Source organism: Narcine bancroftii, chromosome 8 (assembly GCF_036971445.1).
Source record: "Narcine bancroftii isolate sNarBan1 chromosome 8, sNarBan1.hap1, whole genome shotgun sequence".
Taxonomy (NCBI): Eukaryota; Metazoa; Chordata; class Chondrichthyes; order Torpediniformes; family Narcinidae; genus Narcine; species Narcine bancroftii.
Window position 1 is genome coordinate 79,712,342 of NC_091476.1, and position 24,351 is coordinate 79,736,692.

Sequence of the window (24,351 nt, forward strand, 5' to 3'; positions counted from 1 at the left end):
CTGAAAAGTGGCAAAGCAGCAGGTATGGATGGAATCCCCCCAGAAGTCTGGAAGGCTGGCGGCAAAACTCTGCATGCCAAACTGCATGAGTTTTTCAAGCTTTGTTGGGACCAAGGTAAACTGCCTCAGGATCTTCGTGATGCCACCATCATCACCCTGTACAAAAACAAAGGCGAGAAATCAGACTGCTCAAACTACAGGGGAATCACGTTGCTCTCCATTGCAGGCAAAATCTTCGCTAGGATTCTACTAAATAGAATAATACCTAGTGTCGCTGAGAATATTCTCCCAGAATCACAGTGCGGCTTTCGCGCAAACAGAGGAACCACTGACATGGTCTTTGCCCTCAGACAGCTCCAAGAAAAGTGCAGAGAACAAAACAAAGGACTCTACATCACCTTTGTTGACCTCACCAAAGCCTTCGACACCGTGAGCAGGAAAGGGCTTTGGCAAATACTAGAGCGCATCGGATGTCCCCCAAAGTTCCTCAACATGATTATCCAACTGCACGAAAACCAACAAGGTCGGGTCAGATACAGCAATGAGCTCTCTGAACCCTTCTCCATTAACAATGGCGTGAAGCAAGGCTGTGTTCTCGCACCAACCCTCTTTTCAATCTTCTTCAGCATGATGCTGAACCAAGCCATGAAAGACCCCAACAATGAAGATGCTGTTTACATCCGGTACCGCACGGATGGCAGTCTCTTCAATCTGAGGCGCCTGCAAGCTCACACCAAGACACAAGAGAAACATGTCCGTGAACTACTCTTTGCAGATGATGCCGCTTTAGTTGCCCATTCAGAGCCAGCTCTTCAGCGCTTGACGTCCTGCTTTGCGGAAACTGCCAAAATGTTTGGCCTGGAAGTCAGCCTGAAGAAAACTGAGGTCCTCCATCAGCCAGCTCCCCACCATGACTACCAGCCCCCCCACATCTCCATCGGGCACACAAAACTCAAAACGGTCAACCAGTTTACCTATCTCGGCTGCACCATTTCATCAGATGCAAGGATCGACAATGAGATAGACAACAGACTCGCCAAGGCAAATAGCGCCTTTGGAAGACTACACAAAAGAGTCTGGAAAAACAACCAACTGAAAAACCTCACAAAGATAAGCGTATACAGAGCCGTTGTCATACCCACACTCCTGTTCGGCTCCGAATCATGGGTCCTCTACCGGCACCACCTACGGCTCCTAGAACGCTTCCACCAGCGTTGTCTCCGCTCCATCCTCAACATCCATTGGAGCGCTCACACCCCTAACGTCGAGGTACTCGAGATGGCAGAGGTCGACAGCATCGAGTCCACGCTGCTGAAGATCCAGCTGTGCTGGATGGGTCACGTCTCCAGAATGGAGGACCATCGCCTTCCCAAGATCGTATTATATGGCGAGCTCTCCACTGGCCACCGTGACAGAGGTGCACCAAAGAAAAGGTACAAGGACTGCCTAAAGAAATCTCTTGGTGCCTGCCACATTGACCACCGCCAGTGGGCTGATAACGCCTCAAACCGTGCATCTTGGCGCCTCACAGTTTGGCGGGCAGCAGCCTCCTTTGAAGAAGACCGCAGAGCCCACCTCACTGACAAAAGGCAAAGGAGGAAAAACCCAACACCCAACCCCAACCAACCAATTTTCCCTTGCAACCGCTGCAATCGTGTCTGCCTGTCCCGCATCGGACTGGTCAGACACAAACGAGCCTGCAGCTGACGTGGACTTTTTTATCCCCTCCATAAATCTTCGTCCGCGAAGCCAAGCCAAAGAAAATGAACGATCGCTGAGCTCGTCCTTCCTTGTGGGTGGAATCGGGGGATTTGACCCACCGCGTTATGTGTAGGTGCGGAAGGAGGACGATGGGGTCATCGCCTGTCTGGTGCTCAGTGGCTAGGAGGGCCAGGTAACAGGCGAGTAGTTGGCACTCAAATGGGCTGTAACGCGCAGCAGCTTCAGGTAGGGACTTTGTCCAGAAACCCAGCGTGTTCTCCTTGGCTTTACTTTGTTCTTCGCCAAACCCTTGGGACCATGCTCGCAGCGCCAATTGTTGTTCAGGTTTGTGTGGGTCCCACAGGTTAAGAACCAGACCTAGGTGAAGGGTACAAAACAAACTTATTTCGGGAATAAAAGAGGAAGCAGTGGGGTTGGTTTGACAAGTAGACCTTTAAACACACGCACAGTACGCAGGGGGGAAAATATACACTTCAGAACAATGAGGGGTAACTGATAAAACTAACAGAATTACAGTAACAGTCACATTCAACACACACGCTCTAGGGCCGATCATACGTGCCCCCACCCTTTGGTCAGTGTGGGCACGGGTCCTGCTACTTAGCCTTGGGACTCGCCCCAAAGCTGGGGGAGCCAATCATACAGCTAGTAAGGGCCCAGTTGGTGGCAGTGTCCAATGGCTCAAGGCCAAAGGTAGGGGCTCAGCAGGGGTGAACCAAGGTGATTCACCTGGGCCCATCCTGAGGGTCACCTTGATGGCTTGGGGTGAGTTTCTGACCTTGATTTTCTTTCTTTGATGAGTTTAGATTGTTCTTTAAATCTTCAAACACTTCTCTTCTATTTTTCCTTACCTATTATGACTTTTTATCAGCTTTTTCGATGAGAGAAGGAATCGCGTGACATGGCCCCACAATACAAATCTTACACAGAGATCAGTAAACATATCCACAAACCCTGTTCCGTGAGTGGACAATGCTGCCGATATTGCTTCATCCCATTGTTCAGGAGTTGCATCAGAGTCCCCATGAGGGATGGGAGCAGGCAGAAAACCTGATGGAATTCCAGAATTGGAAGGGAGGCCACATCTCACTGGCAGACATCAAGGTTTGGTTCACTACAACAATGTTGTTTTCCCCATTAATATTGGAGCAATTGGTTTATTTTGATTGTTTTTCAATGGCTTGAATCACTTTTTGTTCAGTGTGCCAAGTTTTTCCTGGTATTGTTCACCTCTGATTACTTTCCAACAACATTGACTTTGCTTTCCAGAAGCCAGAGCAGGATGAGTGGAGCAAAGGACTTGGGACAATACCGAGAGCTCTGCAAGTGGAGACGGGTGTGTACCAGAGCCTGCTGGATCTGCACCAACTCACCACACTGACCCACACGTAAGTCGTTGGTTCAGGAAAGTTCACATTATCACTAGTAGAGTCGTATACTGTTTTAGGGGAGATTGCCACTCCATCCTCCATTCAGAGATGAATGTTGAGGACTGGGGACCTAATGTGAGGAAGGGTATAAAGGAAATAATTGTAAGTCGAGAGGTTGTATTAGTTAAATTGCAGGGATTAAAGGTGGATAAATATCCAGGTCCCGATGGTCTGCATCCAAGATTGCTGAAGGAAGTAGCCCAGGAAATATTGGATACATTAGTGGTAATTTTTCAAACCTCCTTAGATATTGGATTAGTTCCAGAGGATTGGAGGATGGCCAATGTAACCTGACTCTTTAAGAAGGGAGGGATAGAGAAACTGGGACACTACAAGCCAGTTAGCCTGACATTGGTCATAGGGAAGGTGTTGGAATCAGTTATTAAAGATGCAATCGCAGTACAATGGCAGTACAGCATGGTTTTGTGAAGGGAAAATCATGCCTGACAAATCTAATAGAGTTTTTTGAGGATGTAACCAGTAGAGTGAATAGGGAGAATCAGTTGATGTGGTATATCTGGATTTTATAAAGGCTTTGATAAGATACTGCACAGGAGACTAGGGTACAGACTTAAAAAGCACAATATAGGATGTATGGTGTTAAGGAGGATAGAGAATTGGTTGATGGAAAGGAAGCAAAGATTAGTATAAACGTGTTCTTTTCAGAATGGCAGCCAGTGACTAGTGGGGTACTGTAGGGCTCCGTGCTGGGGCCACAGTTGTTTATAATATATATCAATGACTTAGATGTGGGAATATTGCAAAATTTGCAGACGTCATGAAGTTGGGTAGCGGGGTTGGCTATGTTGAGGACGCTAGGAGGATCCAGAGTGATTTTGACAAGTTAGGCGAGTAGGCCAAGATGTGGAAGATGCAATATAATGTGGATAAATGCGACGTTATCCACTTTGGAGGTAAGAACAGGAAAGAGGACTATTACCTAAATGGTATCTGTTTAGGAAAAGGGGAGATGCAGAGAATCTTGAGTGTTGCTGTGCATCAGCCATTGAAAATGGACATGCAGGTGGTGAGGAAAGCGAATGCTATCTTGGCATTCAGAGCAAGAGGATTTGAGTACAGAGATCCTGCTACAGCTGTGCAGGGCCTTGGTGAGACCACATCAGGAGTACTGCATGTAGTTTTGGACTCCTTATCTGAGGAAGGACATCCTCGCCATGGAGGGGGTGCAGAGAATATTCACTAGATTGATACCAGGGATGGAAGGACTTGCATATGAAGAAAGGTTGGATAGACTGGACTTGTATTCTCTGGAATTTAGATGATTGAGGGGGGGATCTTATAGAAACATATAAAATTCTTAAAGGTTTAGACAGATTAGACACAGGTAGGTTGTTTCCAATGCTGGGAAAAACCAGAACCAAGGGTCATAGTTTAAGGATATGGGGGAAGTTTTTTCAGACTGTGATGAGGAAAAATTCCTTCTCTCAGAGGGTGGTGGATCTGTGGAATTCTTTGCCACACAAAGTAGTTGAGGCTGGTTCCTTGTCAATATTTATGAGTAGGTTAGATTTGGCCCTTGTGGCTAAGGGGATCAAGGGGTATGGGGAGAAGGCAGGAACCAGGTACTAATCAGCCATGATCATATTGATTGGCGGTGTTGGGCTGAGGTGCCAAATGGCCTACTCTTGCACCTATAATCCTATATTTCTATGTTTTCTATCTGCATTAAATCAGGATTTGAGGCAAATTTGTGTCACTCCCACTGCGTCACAGGTTATCCTTGTTATAAATTTGGAATCCAAAGGAGAAACTGGGACTTCATTGGCACCTGCTCTGTGATATAACCATCTTCTTTCAGCTGTGTGACATCCTGGAGAGTGACATCTTGAATGATCAAATGAAGAAGCTTGACGATCTCTTCGCCAACGTGAAGAGACTGGGAGACATTGAGAAAGGCCTGGGAGAGTATCTGTTTGACAGGCTCTCTCTGAATGGACTGTGTCCAGACTTGGCAGGACTGGACAAGCTGAAAATAACGCGCATTGCAAAATGTGGAAATAGTACAAATGGAGAATGATTTGATTCGTCCTGATTTGTTTTCGTGTTTGTGCTTTGACATGGAAATAAAAATGTTTGAAGATTATTCAATTGGGTACTTCTTTCAGAAAGCCATGGTTTTAGTGTGTTCATGGTGATTGTACATCAACATATAGCTCCTGGAAATGATGCTGCAACCCAATGACATAGTTGGATTAACATGGATACCACAAATATCTCCCCCAGGTTGTCCCCATCCAGAAAACACGATGCGGTCTATTCTCACGGTCAAATGTGACACAATGGTTCTTCTCCAATCAGTGACAACAAAATATTCTTCTTGTGCATCACCAATTTCCATGGACACTCAGTAACTCTGCCGTGACTCTCTTACTGTAAGGTGTGTTGCGCAATGCTGATGGTGAACATTTTCCTGCCTTATGGCAGACAAAGGCTGTTTTGTTTAAAAAATATATTTCTGTTTTATTACATTACAATAAATAGTATCTAATCAGATATGACTTCTCCTTTCTCACCATACATAGCCCCAAACAGTCCTTCCAACTCAACCAACACTTCACTTGTCAGACTGCAGGGGGTATTTAATCCAGGTGTGGTCTCCTCCACATTGGAAACAGACTGGGAGATCATTTCACTGAGCATCTTTGCTCTGTTCACACACTGACTGACTGAGCTGTTAACTCTCTTCCAACTGAAACTCCAAAGAGAGCATGTGACTCATGCCTTGGAAAACCCCCACCTTCCTGAGCAAAACAACAGGGGTTCTTTCTTCTGCTCCCATCTGTTGTTAGATAAACAAAATCCAGGAATGACCTTTCCACAGCAAGGACCTCCCAGTGGCCAACCATTTCAATTACACACCAAATTATCACATTGACATACATGGTCTCATACACTGCCAGACTGAGTCCACCTGTAAATTGGAGGAACAACACCTTGTATTCCAACTGAGCATCCTACAATTGGATAGAAAACTTACAGCACAATACAGGCCCTTTGGCACATGACGAACATGTACCTTCCTTAGAAATTACTAGGCTTTCCCATAGCCTTCTATTTTTCTAAGCTCCATGTGTCTATCCTAAAGGACCCTAACGTATCCGCCTCCACTACCATTGCCAGCAGCCCCTCTTACCCTTGACATCTCCTCTGTATTGTAACTAAGAGAATTTATAGGATTTAGAGTAGGTCACATACATAAGACTGAAGAATTCGCATTGCAGGATCTCTGGATAGCGTAAGCATCTTTCGCAAGTAGGTGTTAATTGAACTAACTTCATAAAATGTTTGCCTATTGTCTTGGAGTCATGTTGTCTATCAGTATCCTTTTTGCACAGTGCTCATGGAAAGGTCACACCAGATGGGAGCAGAAGAAAGAACTCCTGTTGTTTTGCTCAGGAAGGTGGGGGTTTTCCAAGACATGAGTCACATGCTCTCTTTGGAGTTTCAGTTCGAAGAGAGTTAACAGCTCAGTCAGTGGGTGAGACTGTCCACCTGCCTACTGCAGGGGGCAACCTCTGTACCTGCAGGAGTGTAAGGGGACAGGACAACACCTGGCCGGCTGTCAATCAGTTGGCCTGAATGGATCAAGCCCTACCCAGTCAGGTGTCAAATCACCCTCCGGGATATAAGCCTGCGCCAGCCTCCCGAGGCCTCACTTAGAATTGCTGCAGCCACAGCCAGCATGGCTCTGTGGAAGTCTTTGTGGATTAAAGATTGTTTTATCTTTATCATTGCGTGTGTCTGATTCTGACTAACAGTGCACCACAGGGACACTGACAAATAAATGAAAAGTGCAATCCAGAGAAAACTTTTAAACAGATGAAAGCAAGTTCCAGACCAGTAGATGGCTGGAAGTGCTATCTGACCGATGTTTCTCTTGAAATAGAGGAAGGAATGAGACTTTGTGGTAGCTTGAAGAAAGAGGTTACCATCTCAAAGACCCTGAAGGGACGTTTCATCAGCAAGACCCTGAGGTGACTAGTCATGGTACCTCAGTTGTGGAAATCCTGGAGTAACAAATATCTCTCTCTGCAAATCCTACAAGAACCTACCTGAGCGGTAAACATTTACCTTTCAAGCACCAAGCCAGATTAACTTTATACATGTTAAATTCTGTGCACAGTATGGTGATTGCCTGCAACCAGAGAACTTGGAAGAAGAATAAGTGAGATTGAACTGTGAACCAAAGCGAATTTATAAACACAGATTGCATACACGTGTGCTTAGAATTAGAAGGGGGTTAATTTGGGTTAGTTAAGTTAATGTTTGATTCTATTTTCATGTTTTTTTTCGAAACTTTATTTATTAATTTTAACATATGAAGAAAGTAAGTAATTCACGTACAGAAAAAAATACAAAATAAAGTAATACAAGTACAAAGTAACATAGTTAATACAATACCAATCTCAGCATCTCCCCCTAACAACTAAAAACTAAGACAAAAAAAACCTATTTTTAACCCCTAAACCCCCCCTCCCCACCCCCACGATAAAGAGTGAAGAATTAATACTATTAGTATAATTTTTAAAAATTAAAAATACCTTAAAAAAAAGATCGATATATATAAAAATAAAAATAAAAAATTAATTAAGTATTAATTATTAATCCAATTTTTTTAATTATATAATATATATGAAAAAACAAAAAGAACTTAAACGAAAAAAAACAACTAATAATAAAAAAACTAAAAAAAGGAAAACAAAAACAAAAAAAAGAAAGAAAAAAAAAGAAAACATGTATATAGAAAAAATATATAATAAAAAAAAGTTTTTTAAAGAAAAAAAATGATTAATTCAAACTTATTTAAATTGTATATAATCAATGAATGGGGCCCACTCTAACGCATAAAAAGACATTTTATCTTGTATAGAAAAAGATATTCTTTCCATAACCAAACAAAACTTCATCTCTGAATACCACCTATCTAAAGACAATACATTTCTATTCTTCCAAGTAATCGCAATAAATTTCTTGGCCACTGCCAGCGCTAAGTAAATAAAAGAGATCTGGTAATTATCTAATTTTAAATCAATCAACGGTTGCATATTCCCTAATAAAAATATATCAGGGTCTAATACAATATGAAGATTATATAGATTATTAAATACAGATTGAATACCTTTCCAAAATTGTTGTAACTGATCAGACAACCAAACAGCATGTAAAAAAGTACCAGAAACCTGATCACAATGAAAACAAAGATCTGACTTACTAAAACCAAATTTTTTTAATTTTTCAGGTGTTAAATATAATTGATGTATAAAACTATAATTAATCATCGCCAATCTAGCATTAATCAATTTTCGAACACTATTATGGCAGATTTCAGACCAATCTTCTTCAGTTATTGTTAAACTTAAATCTTTTTTCCCATTTCCTTTTTTCCTTTATCCCAATCTATTTTACTTTCACTTTCCAACAAAATACGATACAAACCTGATATATAACCCTTTTATGGAAATGAGAGCACATATTTCTCAAAATCAGTTTCAGACAGTAAATTCATTTGACGACCGCATATCTGTTTTACAAAAGATCTTAACTGATAATACACAAATATAGAATCACCACTTATATCAAATCTCTTTTGCAATTCTACAAAAGAACAAAAATGACCTTCTAAAAAACAGTCAGATAAATTATGTATTCCTTTCTCCTCCCATTGTTTCAAAATAGTATTAGATACCGTGAAAGGAACAAGTTGATTATTATATAATGGTAATCTTCCCGACCACTTATTTTTCAATCCCATTTTATGTAATTTACTTGTCCACAAATTCATTAAATGTTTCAATATTGGTACATCATAAGTTCGTAACAAATTTTTATTCCATCGAAATAAAAATTCATTCGAAAATTTTTCAGAAATAACTGCCAATTCTATCTGTGCCCAACTAGGCGTATCTTGTGTGGCCATTAATGCGCTAAGAAATCTAAATTGAGCTGCTTCATAATAAAATTGAAAGTTAGGTAGCCGTAACCCTCCAAATTGAAAATCCCACATCAATTTTTTCAACGCCACCCTAGGAAATTTTCCTTTCCACAAAAAATCCCTAATTACCTTATATAAATCCTTAAAAAATCTTTTTTGTAAACAACAAGGAATTGTTTGAAATAAATATTGTATACGAGGAAAAATATTTATTTTTATAGTATTAATTCTTCCTAATAAACCCAAAGGTAAATCTTTTCATTTAAATAAATCTGCCTTAATCTTCTTCATTAAAGGAAGATAATTAAGTGAATATAAATTTTGGTAGTCAGTATTAACATTAATTCCCAAATATTTAATTTGTTTCGTCCACTTCAAATTCGTAATATTTCTAAACATTGAATAATCATCTTTACTAATTGATAAAATTTCACTTTTAGTCCAATTAACCTTATAACCAGATAATTGACCAAAATTCTCTAAGGAATCTTGAAGTGCTGGCAGAGAAACATCAGGATCCACCAAATACAGCAAAACGTCATCCGCAAATAGATTTATAATCTTCATTCAAGACTCTCATACCTTTGATACTATCATTCTGGCGTATTAATTGTGCTAGAGGTTCAATAACTAAAGCAAACAAGGCGGGTGATAATGGACATCCTTGTCTAGTAGATCTTGTTAAATTAAAGGATTCTGAAAGCAAACCATTAGTAACAACTCTAGCTTTCGGACCATTATACAAAGCCCTAATCATACCAATAAATGAGAGACCAAACGAAAACTCTTCAAGTATTTTAAATAAAAACTTCCATTCTACTCTATCGAATGCCTTTTCTGCATCCAGTGAAACCACCATTGGATAATTCTTCTGAGATTTAGATCTATTTATCAAAGTAATTAATCGTAGAATATTATCCGAAGCATACCTATTTTTTATAAAACCTGTTTGATCACGATGTATTATCTTTGGTAAATACTGAGCCAACCTATTAGCCATAACTTTAGCCACTATTTTATAGTCTACATTTAACAAAGATATAGGACGGTAAGAAGCTACCTGTAAGGGATCTTTATCTTTTTTGGTATAACTGTAATTATAGCATTAGAACAGGACTCAGGTAATTGAAAAGTATCATAAAGTTGTTGTATTACATTCTTAAATAAGGAAGATATATCAACATAAAAAGTCTTGTAAAACTCAATAGAAAAACAATCTCCACCAGGCGCTTTTCCATTAGGCATATCTTTTATAGCCATTTCAATTTCACTATCCGTAAAAGGTTTATCTAACTCTTGTCTGTCCTCTTGAGATAACTGTGGTAAATTAATATTTTTCAAAATAGAGTCTATTGCATCTTCTTTTATCTCTTTACATTCAGTTTTTTGTAAAAATTACAAAATTCATCATTAATTTCTTTTTGACTAAAAGTAATACCCGATTTATTTCTAATAGCTGGTATAATCCTAGATAACTGTTCTTTTTTTAATTGCCAAGCTAATACTTTATGAGCTTTCTCTCCCCATTCATAAAATTTATTTTTTGAACGATTCAACAGACATTCAAATCGATATGACTGTAACTTATGATACTTCAACTTTAAATTAGTTAATTGGATCTTTTGGAATTCAGTAGCTTTCTTTTGAAATTCTTTTTCACAGATTGTTATTTTCTTCTCCAAATCCTCAGTTTCTCTTTTTCTTTATATCATCCCTTTTCACTAGTTCCTTTTCTATACATGCTATCTCCCTTTCCAGCTGCTCTATTTCCCGATTGTAATCCTTTATCATCTTAGTTACATAACTTATTATCTGTCCTCTAATGTAAGCTTTCATTGCATCCCATAGTATAAATTTATCTTTCACTGATTCTGTGTTTATTTCAAAATATGTTTTAATTTGGCGTTCAATAAACTCCCTAAATTCCTGTCTTTTAAGTAGCATGGAGTTTAACCTCCATCTATATGTTATTCGTGGGATGTCCTCCAGTTCTATTGCTAATAACAGGGGTAAATGATCTGAAAGTAGTCTAGCTTTATACTCAGTTTTCCTAACTCTTCCTTGAATATAGGCTGACAAAAAAAACATATCAATCCTTGAATATGTTTTATGCCCACTCAAATAATATGAATATTCCTTCTCTTTTGGATGCTGTCTCCTCCATATATCCATAATTTTAATTTCCTGCATTGATTTAACCATAAATTTGGCTTCTTTATTCTTTTTACTTGTCTTTTGTCCAGTTTTATTCAATAATGGATCCAAATTAAGGTTAAAATCCCCTCCTATCAATATATTTCCTTGTGTGTCTGCAATCTTCAAAAAAATATCATCCATAAACTTTTGATCCTCATCATTAGGTGCATATATATTGAGCAAATTCCAAAATTCTGAGTATACATGACACTTTATCATTACATACCTCCCTGCTGAATCTATTATTTCCTCCTCTATTTTAATTAGTACATTTTTGTTAACTAATATGGCTACACCTCTAGCTTTTGAATTATTTGATGCTGCCGCTACGTGACCTACCCAGTCTCTCTTCAATTTGTTATGTTCCACTTCAATTAGGTGCGTTTCCTGCACAAATACTATATCTATTTTTTTTCTTTTTTCAGTAAATTTAGTACCCTCTTCCTTTTAATTTGGTTATGTATTCCATTAATGTTTATAGTCACATAGTTCAACATGGCCATCTTTTATCTTGTTTACACTTCTTTTCTGCCTCCTTGCCACCTCCATTCCCCTTTTTCCCCATTTTATCTTTTAGTTTTCCCTTTTTAAACTCAATGTACGACAACACATTTAAAATATAAAATACTCCAACAATTCCCACACCCAATAACACCTTAACCCCAAATGCACCCCACTTCTCTGAGTTGTCCCTTATCCCTTGCCGGGCAACCCCAACTCCCCTTTCCATTTGGTTTGCGATCTTGCTCACAAGCATCAATTGATTTTGCAGTGACAGTTATTCTCTTCACCCCCCAGAAAACATTTTTTTATATACATATAACAAAGCTCTTTTTTTCCCCCTTCTTCCTTCCTTCCCTTCTCTTTTCCATCGTTAGTTCTTTACATGTACATTATTTTTACATCTTTATATATAGTTTATTGCTGGTCTTCTTTCTTGTACATCTCTTCTTCTGTCCTGCAAATGCTCTGCAAATTCTTGTGCTTCCTCCAGATCCAAGAACAGTCTGTTTTGCTCCCCAGGTATAAATATTTTAAGTATGGCTGGATGTCTTAACATTAATTTATAACCTTTTTTCCATAAAATCGTTTTCGCTGTATTAAATTCCCTCCTCTTCTTTAAGAGTTCAAACCTTATGTCTGGATAAAAAGATATTTTTTGTCCCTTATATTCTAATGGCTTATTATCTTCTCTAACTTTGTTCCTTACACACTCAAATATATTTTCTCTTGTTGTATATCTTAAAAAATTTACTAAGATGGATCTCGGTCTCTGATGTGTCTGCAGTTTTGGTACTAATGCTCTGTGTGGCCTTTCTATTTCCATTTCTGCATGTAATTCTGTCGTTCCCAAAACCTTCGGAATCAATCCTTTTATAAATTCCTTCATGTCTGCGCCTTCTTCATCCTCCTTCAGGCCCACTATTTTTATGTTGTTTTGCCTACTATATTTTTCCAAAAGAGCAATTTTCTGAGATAACTACTCTTGTGTCTCTTTAATTTTTTTGTCACTTTCTTCCAATTTTTCTCTTAAATTATTTACTTCCAATTCTACAGCTGTTTCCCGCTCCTCCACATTTTCTACACTTTTCCCTATTTCAGCCATGACCTGTTCTAAACTTTGCATTTTGTCTTCTGCTCTTTTCATTTTTCTTTTAATCGCACTAAATTCTAATGATAACCATTCTTTTATTTATCTCATTTGTTCTTCAAAAAAGGCTTTATCTATATTCTGTCCATCTGTTTTACCTTCAATTTCCCTGTGAAGATCTTGGTTTTCTTCTTCCTCCTCTTCTATGTCTGTGCTTGTGTCTTCTCCTTCTTCTCTTCTTTGTATCTATGTCTCTTCTGTTTTTCATGATGATTTACTTCTATGTCTTTTTCTGGCCTCCTCTTGCTGTTGTTCTTGTTCACCCCATTGTCGTTCTTCTTCATCCGGCTCCTCACTCCTTTCCTCTCCATTGTTTTTATCCTCCAGCTGAGCACCCTGATGCCGGGCGTTCATCAGCTGTTCGTGTTGTACTTGCCCGCTCCTTGGCTGAGCCCCCCCCTCTCCTGCCGGTGTTCACGTTTTCCTTTGATTGCACAGTTGCCACTTTTGTTTGGCTCCGAGAGCCATTTTTGGAGTTCACCGGTCGGGAGCTTGTGACTTCGCAGGGTACTCACCAACCTCAGAGATCGGCTGCTCTTCACCACTGCAGCTCCCTGCTCCTTCGTGCACATAAGGCCTTGTTCTTTCTTCTCTGGTGATTTTTCTTCTTTTTTTCCCGTTGTTCTTACTTTCTCTTTCTTGGGTGCCATCTTTTTGTTCTTCTCTGTAACTTTATCTTCTATTACTAGAGTATTGTATCCATTGAGCCTTGTCTTTTCCAAACTTTTTTTCTTTTTTTTCTGGAGAGGGCTGGTTCAACCCAACCGGCCACTACTGCATCACGTGACTTCCCTGATTCACTCTTGAAACACCTTGTGTGGTTATTTTATCAAGTCGACTGCACTTCCAATGACCACAAGTTCACCACAGGGATGTTTAAGTCACAGTCAGTCAAAGCCGGTGTGTCTGACTTGTACGGTTCTGTGGCTGTGCAGGGATTTGTACAACAAAACTCAACCCAGGGAATGGGGTAAGTACTCAGCAGGTACAGACTTACCATCTTGTTCCTGTATTTTCTGTCTGTATTTTAGATTTCATCCTTTGATTTTTTTTTTGTAATTAATTCCTACGTTTGTACGACCAACTGTTGTGATGTTCTCTGTCCATCCAGTGACTCGGTGAGTGTTGGGAGCTGTGATTTGTTCCAGGCATGTTTAAACCGAAGCAGAGCAAGAACAGCAGCCACTAAAAAGTAGGAAGCTCAACTGGAGCAGCCTGGTGTGGAGTGGCCCAGTTTGGAATGGACCAGTGCGGGAATGGCCTGGTATGATGGAAGGGAGGAAGCAGGACCTCAATGGTTGTCATCTCTGGATTGTTGCCTGTGCCACACACCAGTGAGGGCAGGATTATGAAGCTGTGGTATATAAATGTGTGACTGGAGTTGGTGCAGGGGGCATGGGTTTAGATTTGTGGATCATTAGGATCACTTCTGGAGAGTTTATGACCTGTACAAAATGGACTGGTTAAACCTGAACTGTAGGGGGACCAATATCCAGGCCAGCAGGTTTGCAAGAGCTGTCGGGGAGGGTTTAAATGAGTTTGGCAGGGAGATGGGAGCCAGGATGTAGGGCACAGATGTTGGAAAGGTTGAAACAATATGTTGTGCATTTGTGAAGAAAGTGAATTTAGACATACATAGACCATTAGTGAAGGAAGCATGAATATAGTCATTTGGAGGGTTTGGAATGTGTTTATTTCAGTGGAAGGAGTGTTAGGAATAAGAGAGATGAACCTAGATCATGAGTCTGAATGTGGAATTGTGACGTTGTGGTCATGACAGAGACTTGGCTGGCAAAGGACAGGATTTGCTACTGCAGGTACCCGTGTTTAGATGTTTTAAAAGGGATAAAATGTTAGGTAAAAGAGGGGAGAGTGGCATAACTAATCAAGGATAGTATTATAGCTGCAGAAAGGGAGGACAATTTGGCGGGATTGTTGACTGAGTCAATGTGGGTGGAAGCCAGAAATAGAAAGGGTGTGATCGCTGAGTTGGAAGTGGTCTATAGGCCCCCAAGTTACCCCCGGGTCACTGAGGAGCAGATAAGAAATCATGCGTGGAGTTCCACATGATGAAATCTATGAAATTTTTGTTAATGACCTGGATGAAGAAGTAGGGGGATAGGTCAGTAGGTTTGCGGATTGCATGAAAGTTAGAAGTGTTTTGGATAGTGCAGAAGGTTGTCTCAGGTTTCAACAGGTCATGGATTGGAAACAGAGTTGGGTGGAAAATATTTAGATGAAGTTCAGTCTGGAAAAGTGTGAAGTGAAACTTTAAGGCAGAGTACATGGTCGATGGCAGTATTCTTAACAGTGTGGAAGAACAGAGGGTTATGAGGTAGGAAAGGTTTAGTTTTAGAGTTTGTTTATATAGGTTGTGTAATGGAATATATATATTTGGGAGATAAATGGTAAAATTAGAGTAGGTTACATACTTAAACACATTTTAAAACAGATTTTATTTGAAATACTGAAGAATTTGTATTCAGTAACATTACAGAGACTATGGAGAATGCTATGCACATTCCACAAGAAGGTGCTAATTGAAATGATGTCATCAAATGAATTGACTAGAGACAGGTCATCTGTGTTGAACATTTTTACAAGGCTTCTGACCTTCCTGCAAAGTGCACAGAAAGGTCACTCCTGAAAAGTTTGTTTACCTAAAACAGATGGGAGCAAAAGACTAACTCCTATCATTTGCTGGAGCAGGTTGGGGTTTGCAAATGAGAGAGTCACATGGGCTTTCTAGCAGTTGGAAGATGAAGAGAGAGAGGCTGAACACTCACAGCTGAAGCAAGCAGGTGAAGCTTGTGGGAACGGAAACAGAAAGCTCTAGATCAGCGGATGGCTGGAAGTGGTATCTGTCTGATGTTTCTCTTGGAATAAGTAGAACAGAAAGGAACTCTGTGATAGCCTGAAAGAGAGGTTATTATCTGGTACCTCAGTTGTGGAAATCCTGGAACAACAAATCTCTCCCTGCAAAATCCCCAAAGAATCTTCCTGAGTAGTAAACATTTACCTTTCGAGCACCAAAGCCTGGTGAACTTTATATATGTTAAATTCTGTGCGCAGTATAACAATTGCCTGCAACCAGTGAACTTGGAAGAATGAGAAATGAGATTGAACTGTGAACCAAAACACTTTTCATAAATTTACACACACATCATTCACGTGTGCTTAGAATTAGAAGGGGACTGAGTTGGGATAGTTACGTTAATAGAGATAAGTTAAAGTTTGATTCTGTTTTCGTGTTTAAAGATAATTCAAAACAACTTTTCTTTAACTAACCATTTGTCATGGTGAATATCTATTACTGATCGGTTTTGGGGTCCTTTGAGCTCATAACAGTTGTCAGAACATTGCAGGCTAAAGGGGCTGTACTGTAATATTCTATGCTCTCTGACTGTTGTAAAGGTCTGTGTCCTTGCAGTGCCTGTTGTGAACACCTGTGTCTTACAGTACAGAGACTGTTATAAAGGACACTGTCCTTATAGGACAGTGACTGCTGTGAAGGACTGTGGCTTTGCAGGCACTGGCTGTTGTAAAGGTCACTGCCTTTGGGCAGCACGGTTAGCGTAGCAGTTAACACAACACTATTACAGCACCATCAATCCATATTCAAATCATGTGCTATCTCTAAGGAGTTTGTACATTCTCCCAGTATCTGCATCAGCTTCCTCTGGATACATCAGTTTCTTTCCACCCTCAAATATGTAGGTTTTGCAGGTTATATGGGTGTATGCGGATCATACCATCTCGTGGGCTGGAAGGGCCTGTTACCCTGCTCTGTGTATGTCTAAATTTAAATTAAGTGATTGTCAGAAATGTCAGTACAGTTAAAATTACACATGTTAATGTCTGTACAGAAGTGTTGTAAAAAAAAAAATTCCTCATGTTCTAACCCTTTCTTTCCTGGTATCATTCCAGTAGGTCAACAGGATCTCATCTTGTTCAACAACCTCATGTGCAGCACCTTGTCAAAGGCCATTTGGAAGGTGAGAAATCCTCCCCTCCCCTCTGATCCTTTTCCCTCTATTCCTGACCCAGCCACCAATGGGAACTGACTGCCTCCATTTAATTCTCGGAACCAACTTATCCAACTTCATCAAACCCTCCTCTCCAGCTCCTGTGCTTCAGCGGAAGAAGTCCCAGCTTCTCTGGTTTGACCTTGTAGCTGAAGTCCCTCATCCCTGGAGCCTTTCTCAGGAATATTCTCTGCCCCTCTGTTTTGTTGAGAATCTTTCAGGTTCGGTGGGTTCAGGGTTTGCAATCAAACATAACTTTATTAACACAACAATTAAAAAGAGAGACAATTGATAAGGGTGCATGGGAACATACACACACAATTTATAAGGAATCGAGGGAACATACTGGCATAATTTATAATGGAGCAAGGGACGTGCACTGTTTATAAGGAAAAGGGGAACATAAGTGCACACAATTTATAAAGAAGCAAGGGAAGAGATCGTAACGGGAAATGGGAGAATGTTAAACAGTAAATAATTATTAATTCACACAGGTGATGCAGACATTTGCACACTATCAGCAGGGGGTAGACACACCCTCCAGACCCCTGAATAAGAGGAGGTGGATCCGGTACCACTGTACCCACAAGGGTATAAGCACACTCTCAGATCCCTGATCAGTTGAGAGCGGCAACGCTACTGCCAGTATTAATCTATAACAATTTACGTAGAACACACACACACACACTGTTTGTAAGCCCTATGCACACCATAAAAGCACACGTCCCACTACGCTGCACACAGCGGCCCCACATGAACACTACTAATGCACAGGTACAAACACATTTACACACACACACACTAGATGCTATTAAGTGGAAAATGAAAGGCTGTAGATGTTGTCTATTTGGACTTTAGTAAGGCTTTTGACAAGGAAGGTGGAAGCATTAGGTATTAATGTTGAAGTATTGAAATGGATTCAACAGTGGTTGGATGGGAGATGCCAGAGAGTAGTCATGGAAAAGTGTTGGTCGTATTGGAGGCCGGTGACTAGTGGAGTACCTCAGGGATTGGTATTGGGTCCACTGCTGTTTGTCATATATTTTAAGGATCTAGACGATAGGGTGGCCAATTGAATTAGTAAATTTGCCGATGATACTAAGGTTGACAGTGTTGTGGACAGTGAGGAAGATTATCAAACTTACGGGGTGATATAGGACAGTTAGAAGTGTGGGCTAGAAGATGGCAGATGGAGTTTAATAGTGATGAATGTGAGGTGCTATATTTTAGTAGGACTGATCAAAACAGGTCATACATATTAAATGGTAGACAATTGAGGAGGGCAGTGGAACGAAGGGAAATAGGAGTCATTACATAATTCCCTGAAAGTTGAATCACATGTAGATAGGGTGGTGAAGAAGGCATTTGGTATGGTGGCTTTCATTGAATACAAGAGTTGGGATGTTATGTTGAAGTTGTATAAGGCATTGTTGAGGTCAAATTTAGAATACTGTGTGCAGTTTTAGTTGCCAAATTACAGGAAGGACATCAACAGAATAGAGAGAGTGCAGAGGAGGTTTATGAGAATGTTGCTGGGGTTTCTGGGTTAAAAAATTTTTTTATTAATATGTCACAATGTACCAAATCAGTAAAGATATATATACAAACTCAGTAGTTATATATACATTGTGACATTTTTCATTTTCTCACCAGCCCCCTCCTTCTCCCCCCTCCAAAATAACTATAGAAAGAAGAAAACAACAGAAAGAAAGGACAAGAAAAAGCATGTCCTCAAAATATTATATGTTCCACTATTTCCATCAGGTTTACATCTCATTAAGCTTGACGTCCTGCTTTGCGGAAACTGCCAAAATGTTTGGCCTGGAAGTCAGCCTGAAGAAAACTGAGGTCCTCCATCAGCCAGCTCCCCACCATGACTACCAGCCCCCCCACATCTCCATCGGGCACACAAAACTCAAAACGGTCAACCAGTTTACCTATCTCGGCTGCACCATTTCATCAGATGCAAGGATCGACAATGAGATAGACAACAGACTCGCCAAGGCAAATAGCGCCTTTGGAAGACTACACAAAAGAGTCTGGAAAAACAACCAACTGAAAAACCTCACAAAGATAAGCGTATACAGAGCCGTTGTCATACCCACACTCCTGTTCGGCTCCGAATCATGGGTCCTCTACCGGCATCACCTACGGCTCCTAGAACGCTTCCACCAGCGTTGTCTCCGCTCCATCCTCAACATCCATTGGAGCGCTTTCATCCCTAACGTCGAAGTACTCGAGATGGCAGAGGTCGACAGCATCGAGTCCACGCTGCTGAAGATCCAGCTGCGCTGGATGGGTCACGTCTCCAGAATGGAGGACCATCGCCTTCCCAAGATCGTGTTATATGGCGAGCTCTCCACTGGCCACCGTGACAGAGGTGCACCAAAGAAAAGGTACAAGGACTGCCTAAAGAAATCTCTTGGTGCCTGCCACATTGACCACTGCCAGTGGGCTGATATCGCCTCAAACCGTGCATCTTGGCGCCTCACAGTTTGGCGGGCAGCAACCTCCTTTGAAGAAGACCGCAGAGCCCACCTCACTGACAAAAGACAAAGGAGGAAAAACCCAACACCCAACCCCAACCAACCAATTTTCCCCTGCAGCCGCTGCAACCGTGTCTGCCTATCCCGCATCGGACTTGTCAGCCACAAACGAGCCTGCAACTGACGTGGACTTTTACCCCCTCCATAAATCTTCGTCCGCGAAGCCAAGCCAAAGAAGAAAAAAGAAAGAAAGAAGAAGAGTAGGAGATTTGAAGTTGGCGATTAATAATAAACTTTATATATGGCTCCCAAATTTGTTCAAATGGGTCTTTTGATATCTTATTTTTTGTAATTCAATTTAATATTGAATTTAAATATCCTCCCAAAAGGGTTTTACCTTTGCACATGTTCCAATTGAATATACTATTGAACCAATTTCTTGTTTACAACAGAAGCACTTATCAGATAGTGTAGGATTTCAGATTTTAATTTTTGTGCTGTAACATATAGTCTACTGAGCTAATTATATTGTATCATTTGATACTGAGCATTTATTGTATTTGTCATGGTACCTGCACATAGTTCCATCCATGTTTAATTATTTAATTGTATATTTAAATAATTTTCCCAATGTTGTTTGGGTCTGTACATTACCTCATTTTTTCCTTTGTTTTGTAATTTGATATACATATTTGTAATAATTGTTTTAATTAGTTCCCAACTTCTCTTTTAAATATGAAAATATTGAGCGATGCGATATTCCATATTTATCTTTTAGCTGTTCAAATGACAGTAAGGTATTGCTCAAAAAGCAGTCTTTTTTTTCTTGTAATTTTTTTCTTGATAATTTTCCTTAAAAAATATTTATTGTAAGGAATTAATTGATTTTGTTTTAGCAACATATTTGGTATGTTTGCACTAGTTTCTCATTCCACTTATAGAATAAATGTTCCAAAACATTTTTCTCTAATTTATATAGTTCTATCCTAACCTAAGCCAGTTTTTCTCCTACCTGATAAAAATTTGACAGGAATCCCAATTGGGCTGTCCTATAGCAATTTTTAAAATTTGGTAACTCTATTCCCCCTTGTTTATATGTCCATGTTAGATTATCCAAAGCTATTCTTGGTTTCTTACCTTTCTATAAGAATTTTCTTATTAATTTATTCAGTTTTTGAAAATATTCCCCAGTTAAGGGAATGGGCAATGTTTGAAATAAGTATTGTAATCATGGAAATATGTTCATTTTAATGTAATTTACCCTCCCTATTAGAGTTATTAGTAAATCCTTCCATTTCTCTAAATCCTCTTGTATTTTTTTTTCATTCATGGTTGATAATTTTACTTAAACAAATGGTTTAAATTATTATCTATTCTGATACCTAAATAACATATGGCCCGTAAATGCCAGTTAACAGGAGATTCCTTTTTACATTGTCTATAATCAGCTGTTCATTGGCATCATTTCACTTTTATCAGTCTTGACTTTATATCTTGATATCACCCCATACTTTTTAAATTTGCTATGTAATCTCCATATTGATTTTTCAGGATGTGTTAAATATCGACTGCAAATAAATTAATTTTAAAATCTTCATCTTTTATTCCCTTTATCATTATGTCTGTTCTTATCAATTCTGCCAATGGTTCTATAGCCAAAACAAAGAGGGAACGAGATAGTGGACATCCCTGTCCAGTTGACCTCAATTTAAAATAATCTGAAATATATTCATTAGTTAATACACTTGCCTTGGGACCATTATATAGGGCCTTGATCCAATTAATACTTTTTTTCTGGTAATTTAAATTTCTGTAATACTTTTAAGAGGAAATTTCATTCATGCCTATCAAAGGCTTTCTCTGCATCGACAGCTACTGCCACTGTTGGTTCTTTGTTTGGTTGTGCCTTATGTGTCAAATTAATACATTTACACACATTATCTGCTGCCCTTCTATTTTTAACAAATCCTATCTGATCTGACTTCACCAACTGTGATAAATAATTTGTTGATCTATGCTAATAATTTTGTGATTAGTTTGTGATCAGAATTTAAAAAGGATATTGGTCTATATGAAGATGGTCTTTTCCTGTTTTTTGTATTACCTGTACTGAAATTATTGCCGTTTTTCAAGATTCAGGTAGATTCTGAGTTTCTTCCACCTGCTACATCTAAAAAGGGCAGAATTAAAACATTATGGAAAGCTTTGTAAAACTCCATGAGGGATCTATCCTCACCTGGTGCTCACCTGGTGCTTTATTACTTGGTAGAGTCAAAGACCTTTGTCGCAGTCAAGGGATTTGATAATTTGCATTGTTCATATAACCATATACAGCACAGAACAGGCCAGTTTGGCCCTACTAGTCCATGCCGGAACAATTACCCACCCTCCTAGTCCCACTGACCAGCACCTGGTCCATACCCCTCCAATCCTCTCCCGTCCATGTAATTATCCAGTCTTTCCTTAAATGTAAATAACGTCCTTGCTTCAACCACCTCTGCCAGAAGCTTATTCCACATCCCTACCACCTTTTGCTTGAAGAAATTTCCCCTCATGTTCCCCTTATAATTTTCCCCCTGAAATCTCAAACCATGGCTTCTGGTTTGAATATCCCCCACTCTTAATTGAAAAAGCCTATCCACGTTGACTCTCTCTGTCTCTTTTAAAATCTTGAACATCTCCATCAAATCCCCCCTCAATCTTCTACACTCCAGAGAAAAAAGCCCCAGGCTGCTCAACCTTCCAAATCTAATTGAGGTAGTCCAATATGTGACAAAAATTTATCTATTTCAGTATAATTCCTTCGAACTTGGGATTGATATATTTGCTCATAAAATCTCCTCAAATTATCATTAATCTCTTGTGGTTTATATAAAATCTGGTTATTCCTCTTCCTCGTTGCTGCAATAGTTCTTGTTGCTTGCTCTGTTTTCAACTGCCAAGCCAAAATGTTGTGAGTTTTCTCTCCTAATTCATAATATCTTTGTTTTGTTTTCATAATTTTTTTCCACTTGGTTGGTTTGTAATGTATCATATTTCAATTTTTTTTCTATCAATGGTTTTTATTTATCCATATTTTCTCCTTTCATTAAATCTTTCTCTAAAATTACTATATCTTTTTCCAATTATTCCATTTCCTGGCAGTGTTCTTTTTTTAATTTTGGTTGTATAACTTATTATTTTCCCTGCAATAAAAGCTTTCATATCAAAATATATTTTAATTTGTTGTTCTATAAACCCCCAAAAGTCTTGTCTTTTTAGCGGCATGGGATTAAGTCTATCATCTATATCCTTTGGGTCCTTGGGTCGTAGGTTTTATATCGGAGTGGCCTTCTCCTATGCAAGTTTCTTACGCAGGCTGGAGGGGTCTGCCTCCCCTCTTAGGTTGGTCCATACTGCCCGGACCGGGGCCGAAGCCGCCGCTGCTCTCCCTGTGCCCTGACTGGGGCCGCCGCCTCCAACTCTCTGCCCAGATCGGGGCCTCCGCCTGCCTCACTCGACCGAGGCCGGGGACGCCGCCTCCCCCTTGCTCCTGCCCGGATTGGGGCCGCCGCCGCCTACCCTCAGTCTGGACCGGGGCCGGGGCCGCCGCTGCTCTCCCTGTGCCCGGACTGGGGCCGCCGCCTCCCACTCTCTGCCCGGATCGGGGCCTCCGCCTGCCTCACTCGACCGAGGCCGGGGCCGCCGCCTCCCCCTTGCTCCTGCCCGGATTGGGGCAGCTTGCTTGGCCACGTCCCAGCTTGCTTGGCCACGGCACACGAACCATGGGTGTAAAGGGTGGGGCCAGTACTGCGCGCACTGCACTCCTCCTAAAAGCTCCTTTGCGCAGGCCCGAGGACAGGTCCACGTCCTCCCCCTCCACGTCCTCCCCCTCAAAAGATGCTCACAAACTCAAGCTAGCATGCTGGAACATCAGAACCATGCTAGACAAGGCTGACAGCCACCGACCTGAACGTCGGTCTGCCCTCATTGCACATGAACTCCTCAGACTTGACATCGACATAGCCGCTCTCAGTGAAGTCCGCCTGGCAGATGTAGGCAGCCTCCAAGAACGCGACGCGGGCTACACACTCTACTAGTCTGGCAAGCCTTCGGATGAACGACGCCTATCTGGTGTAGGCTTCATGGTCAAGAACTTCATTGCCTCCAAACTCGAAAACATTCCGACAGGCCACTCGGACCGAATCATGTCCATGCGACTCCCCCTTCAAAACAAGCGTTGCATCACCCTCATCAGTGTCTATGCTCCAACCCTCCAGGCGGAACCAGCAGAAAAGGACAAATTCTACACTGACTTGCACAACCTCATCCAACGCACCCCTACAGCCGACAAGGTTGTCATCTTTGGCGACTTCAACGCTCGCGTCGGCAAAGACTCAGAAACCTGGCCAGGAATCCTGGGCAAGCATGGCGTCGGCAAGTGCAACGACAATGGGCGCCTCCTGTTGGAGCTCTGCGCAGAACAGCGACTTGTCATTACAAACACCCTTTTTCAGCAGAGGGACAGCCTTAAGACCACCTGGATGCAACCCCGATCCAAACACTGGCACCTCCTGGACTACATCCTGGTGCGAGAAAGTGACAAACGAGATGTGCTCCACACCAGGGTCATGCCCAACGTGGAATGCCACACTGACCACCGGTTGATTCGCTGCAAGCTCAACCTTCACATCAAGCCAAAGCCCAGGAACAGTAAAGCCCCCAGAAAGAGGTTCAATGTTGGAAACCTGCAGTCAGACGAAGCGAGAGGAAACTTCCAGGCAAACCTCAAAGCAAAGCTCGACGATGCAATCCGCCTCACGGACCCGTCCCCTGAAACCCTCTGGGATCAGTTGAAGACTACCATACTGCAATCCACTGAAGAGGTACTGGGCTTCTCCTCCAGTAA

General features: G+C 40.7%; 1 protein-coding gene and 1 long non-coding RNA gene across 9 annotated transcripts in view; one reads left to right on the forward strand and one right to left on the reverse strand.

Annotated features, from left to right (window-relative positions):
- LOC138740941 (ferritin heavy chain, oocyte isoform-like) overlaps positions 1-18,836 on the forward strand; it is a 60,607-nt gene extending 41,771 nt beyond the window's left edge. For 4 of the 8 annotated variants that reach the window (XR_011343216.1, XR_011343219.1, XR_011343218.1 and 1 more), the window contains 2 exons: positions 2,992-3,110; positions 4,887-5,256. Coding sequence is in view for 4 of the 8 variants with exons in the window: in XM_069894306.1 (XP_069750407.1) it covers positions 2,695-2,826; positions 2,992-3,110; positions 16,880-16,947; positions 18,631-18,824 (513 nt within the window). In the remaining 4 variants the exon portion in view is untranslated. Of the gene's footprint in view, positions 1-2,309; positions 2,827-2,991; positions 3,111-4,886; positions 5,257-16,879; positions 16,948-18,630 lie in introns of those variants that run through there. The other 4 variants (XM_069894306.1, XM_069894307.1, XM_069894309.1 and 1 more) reach the window with 4 other exon arrangements.
- Positions 1-24,351, reverse strand: part of LOC138740945 (uncharacterized) — a 111,647-nt gene that overhangs the window by 17,026 nt on the left and 70,270 nt on the right. The window lies entirely within an intron of this gene.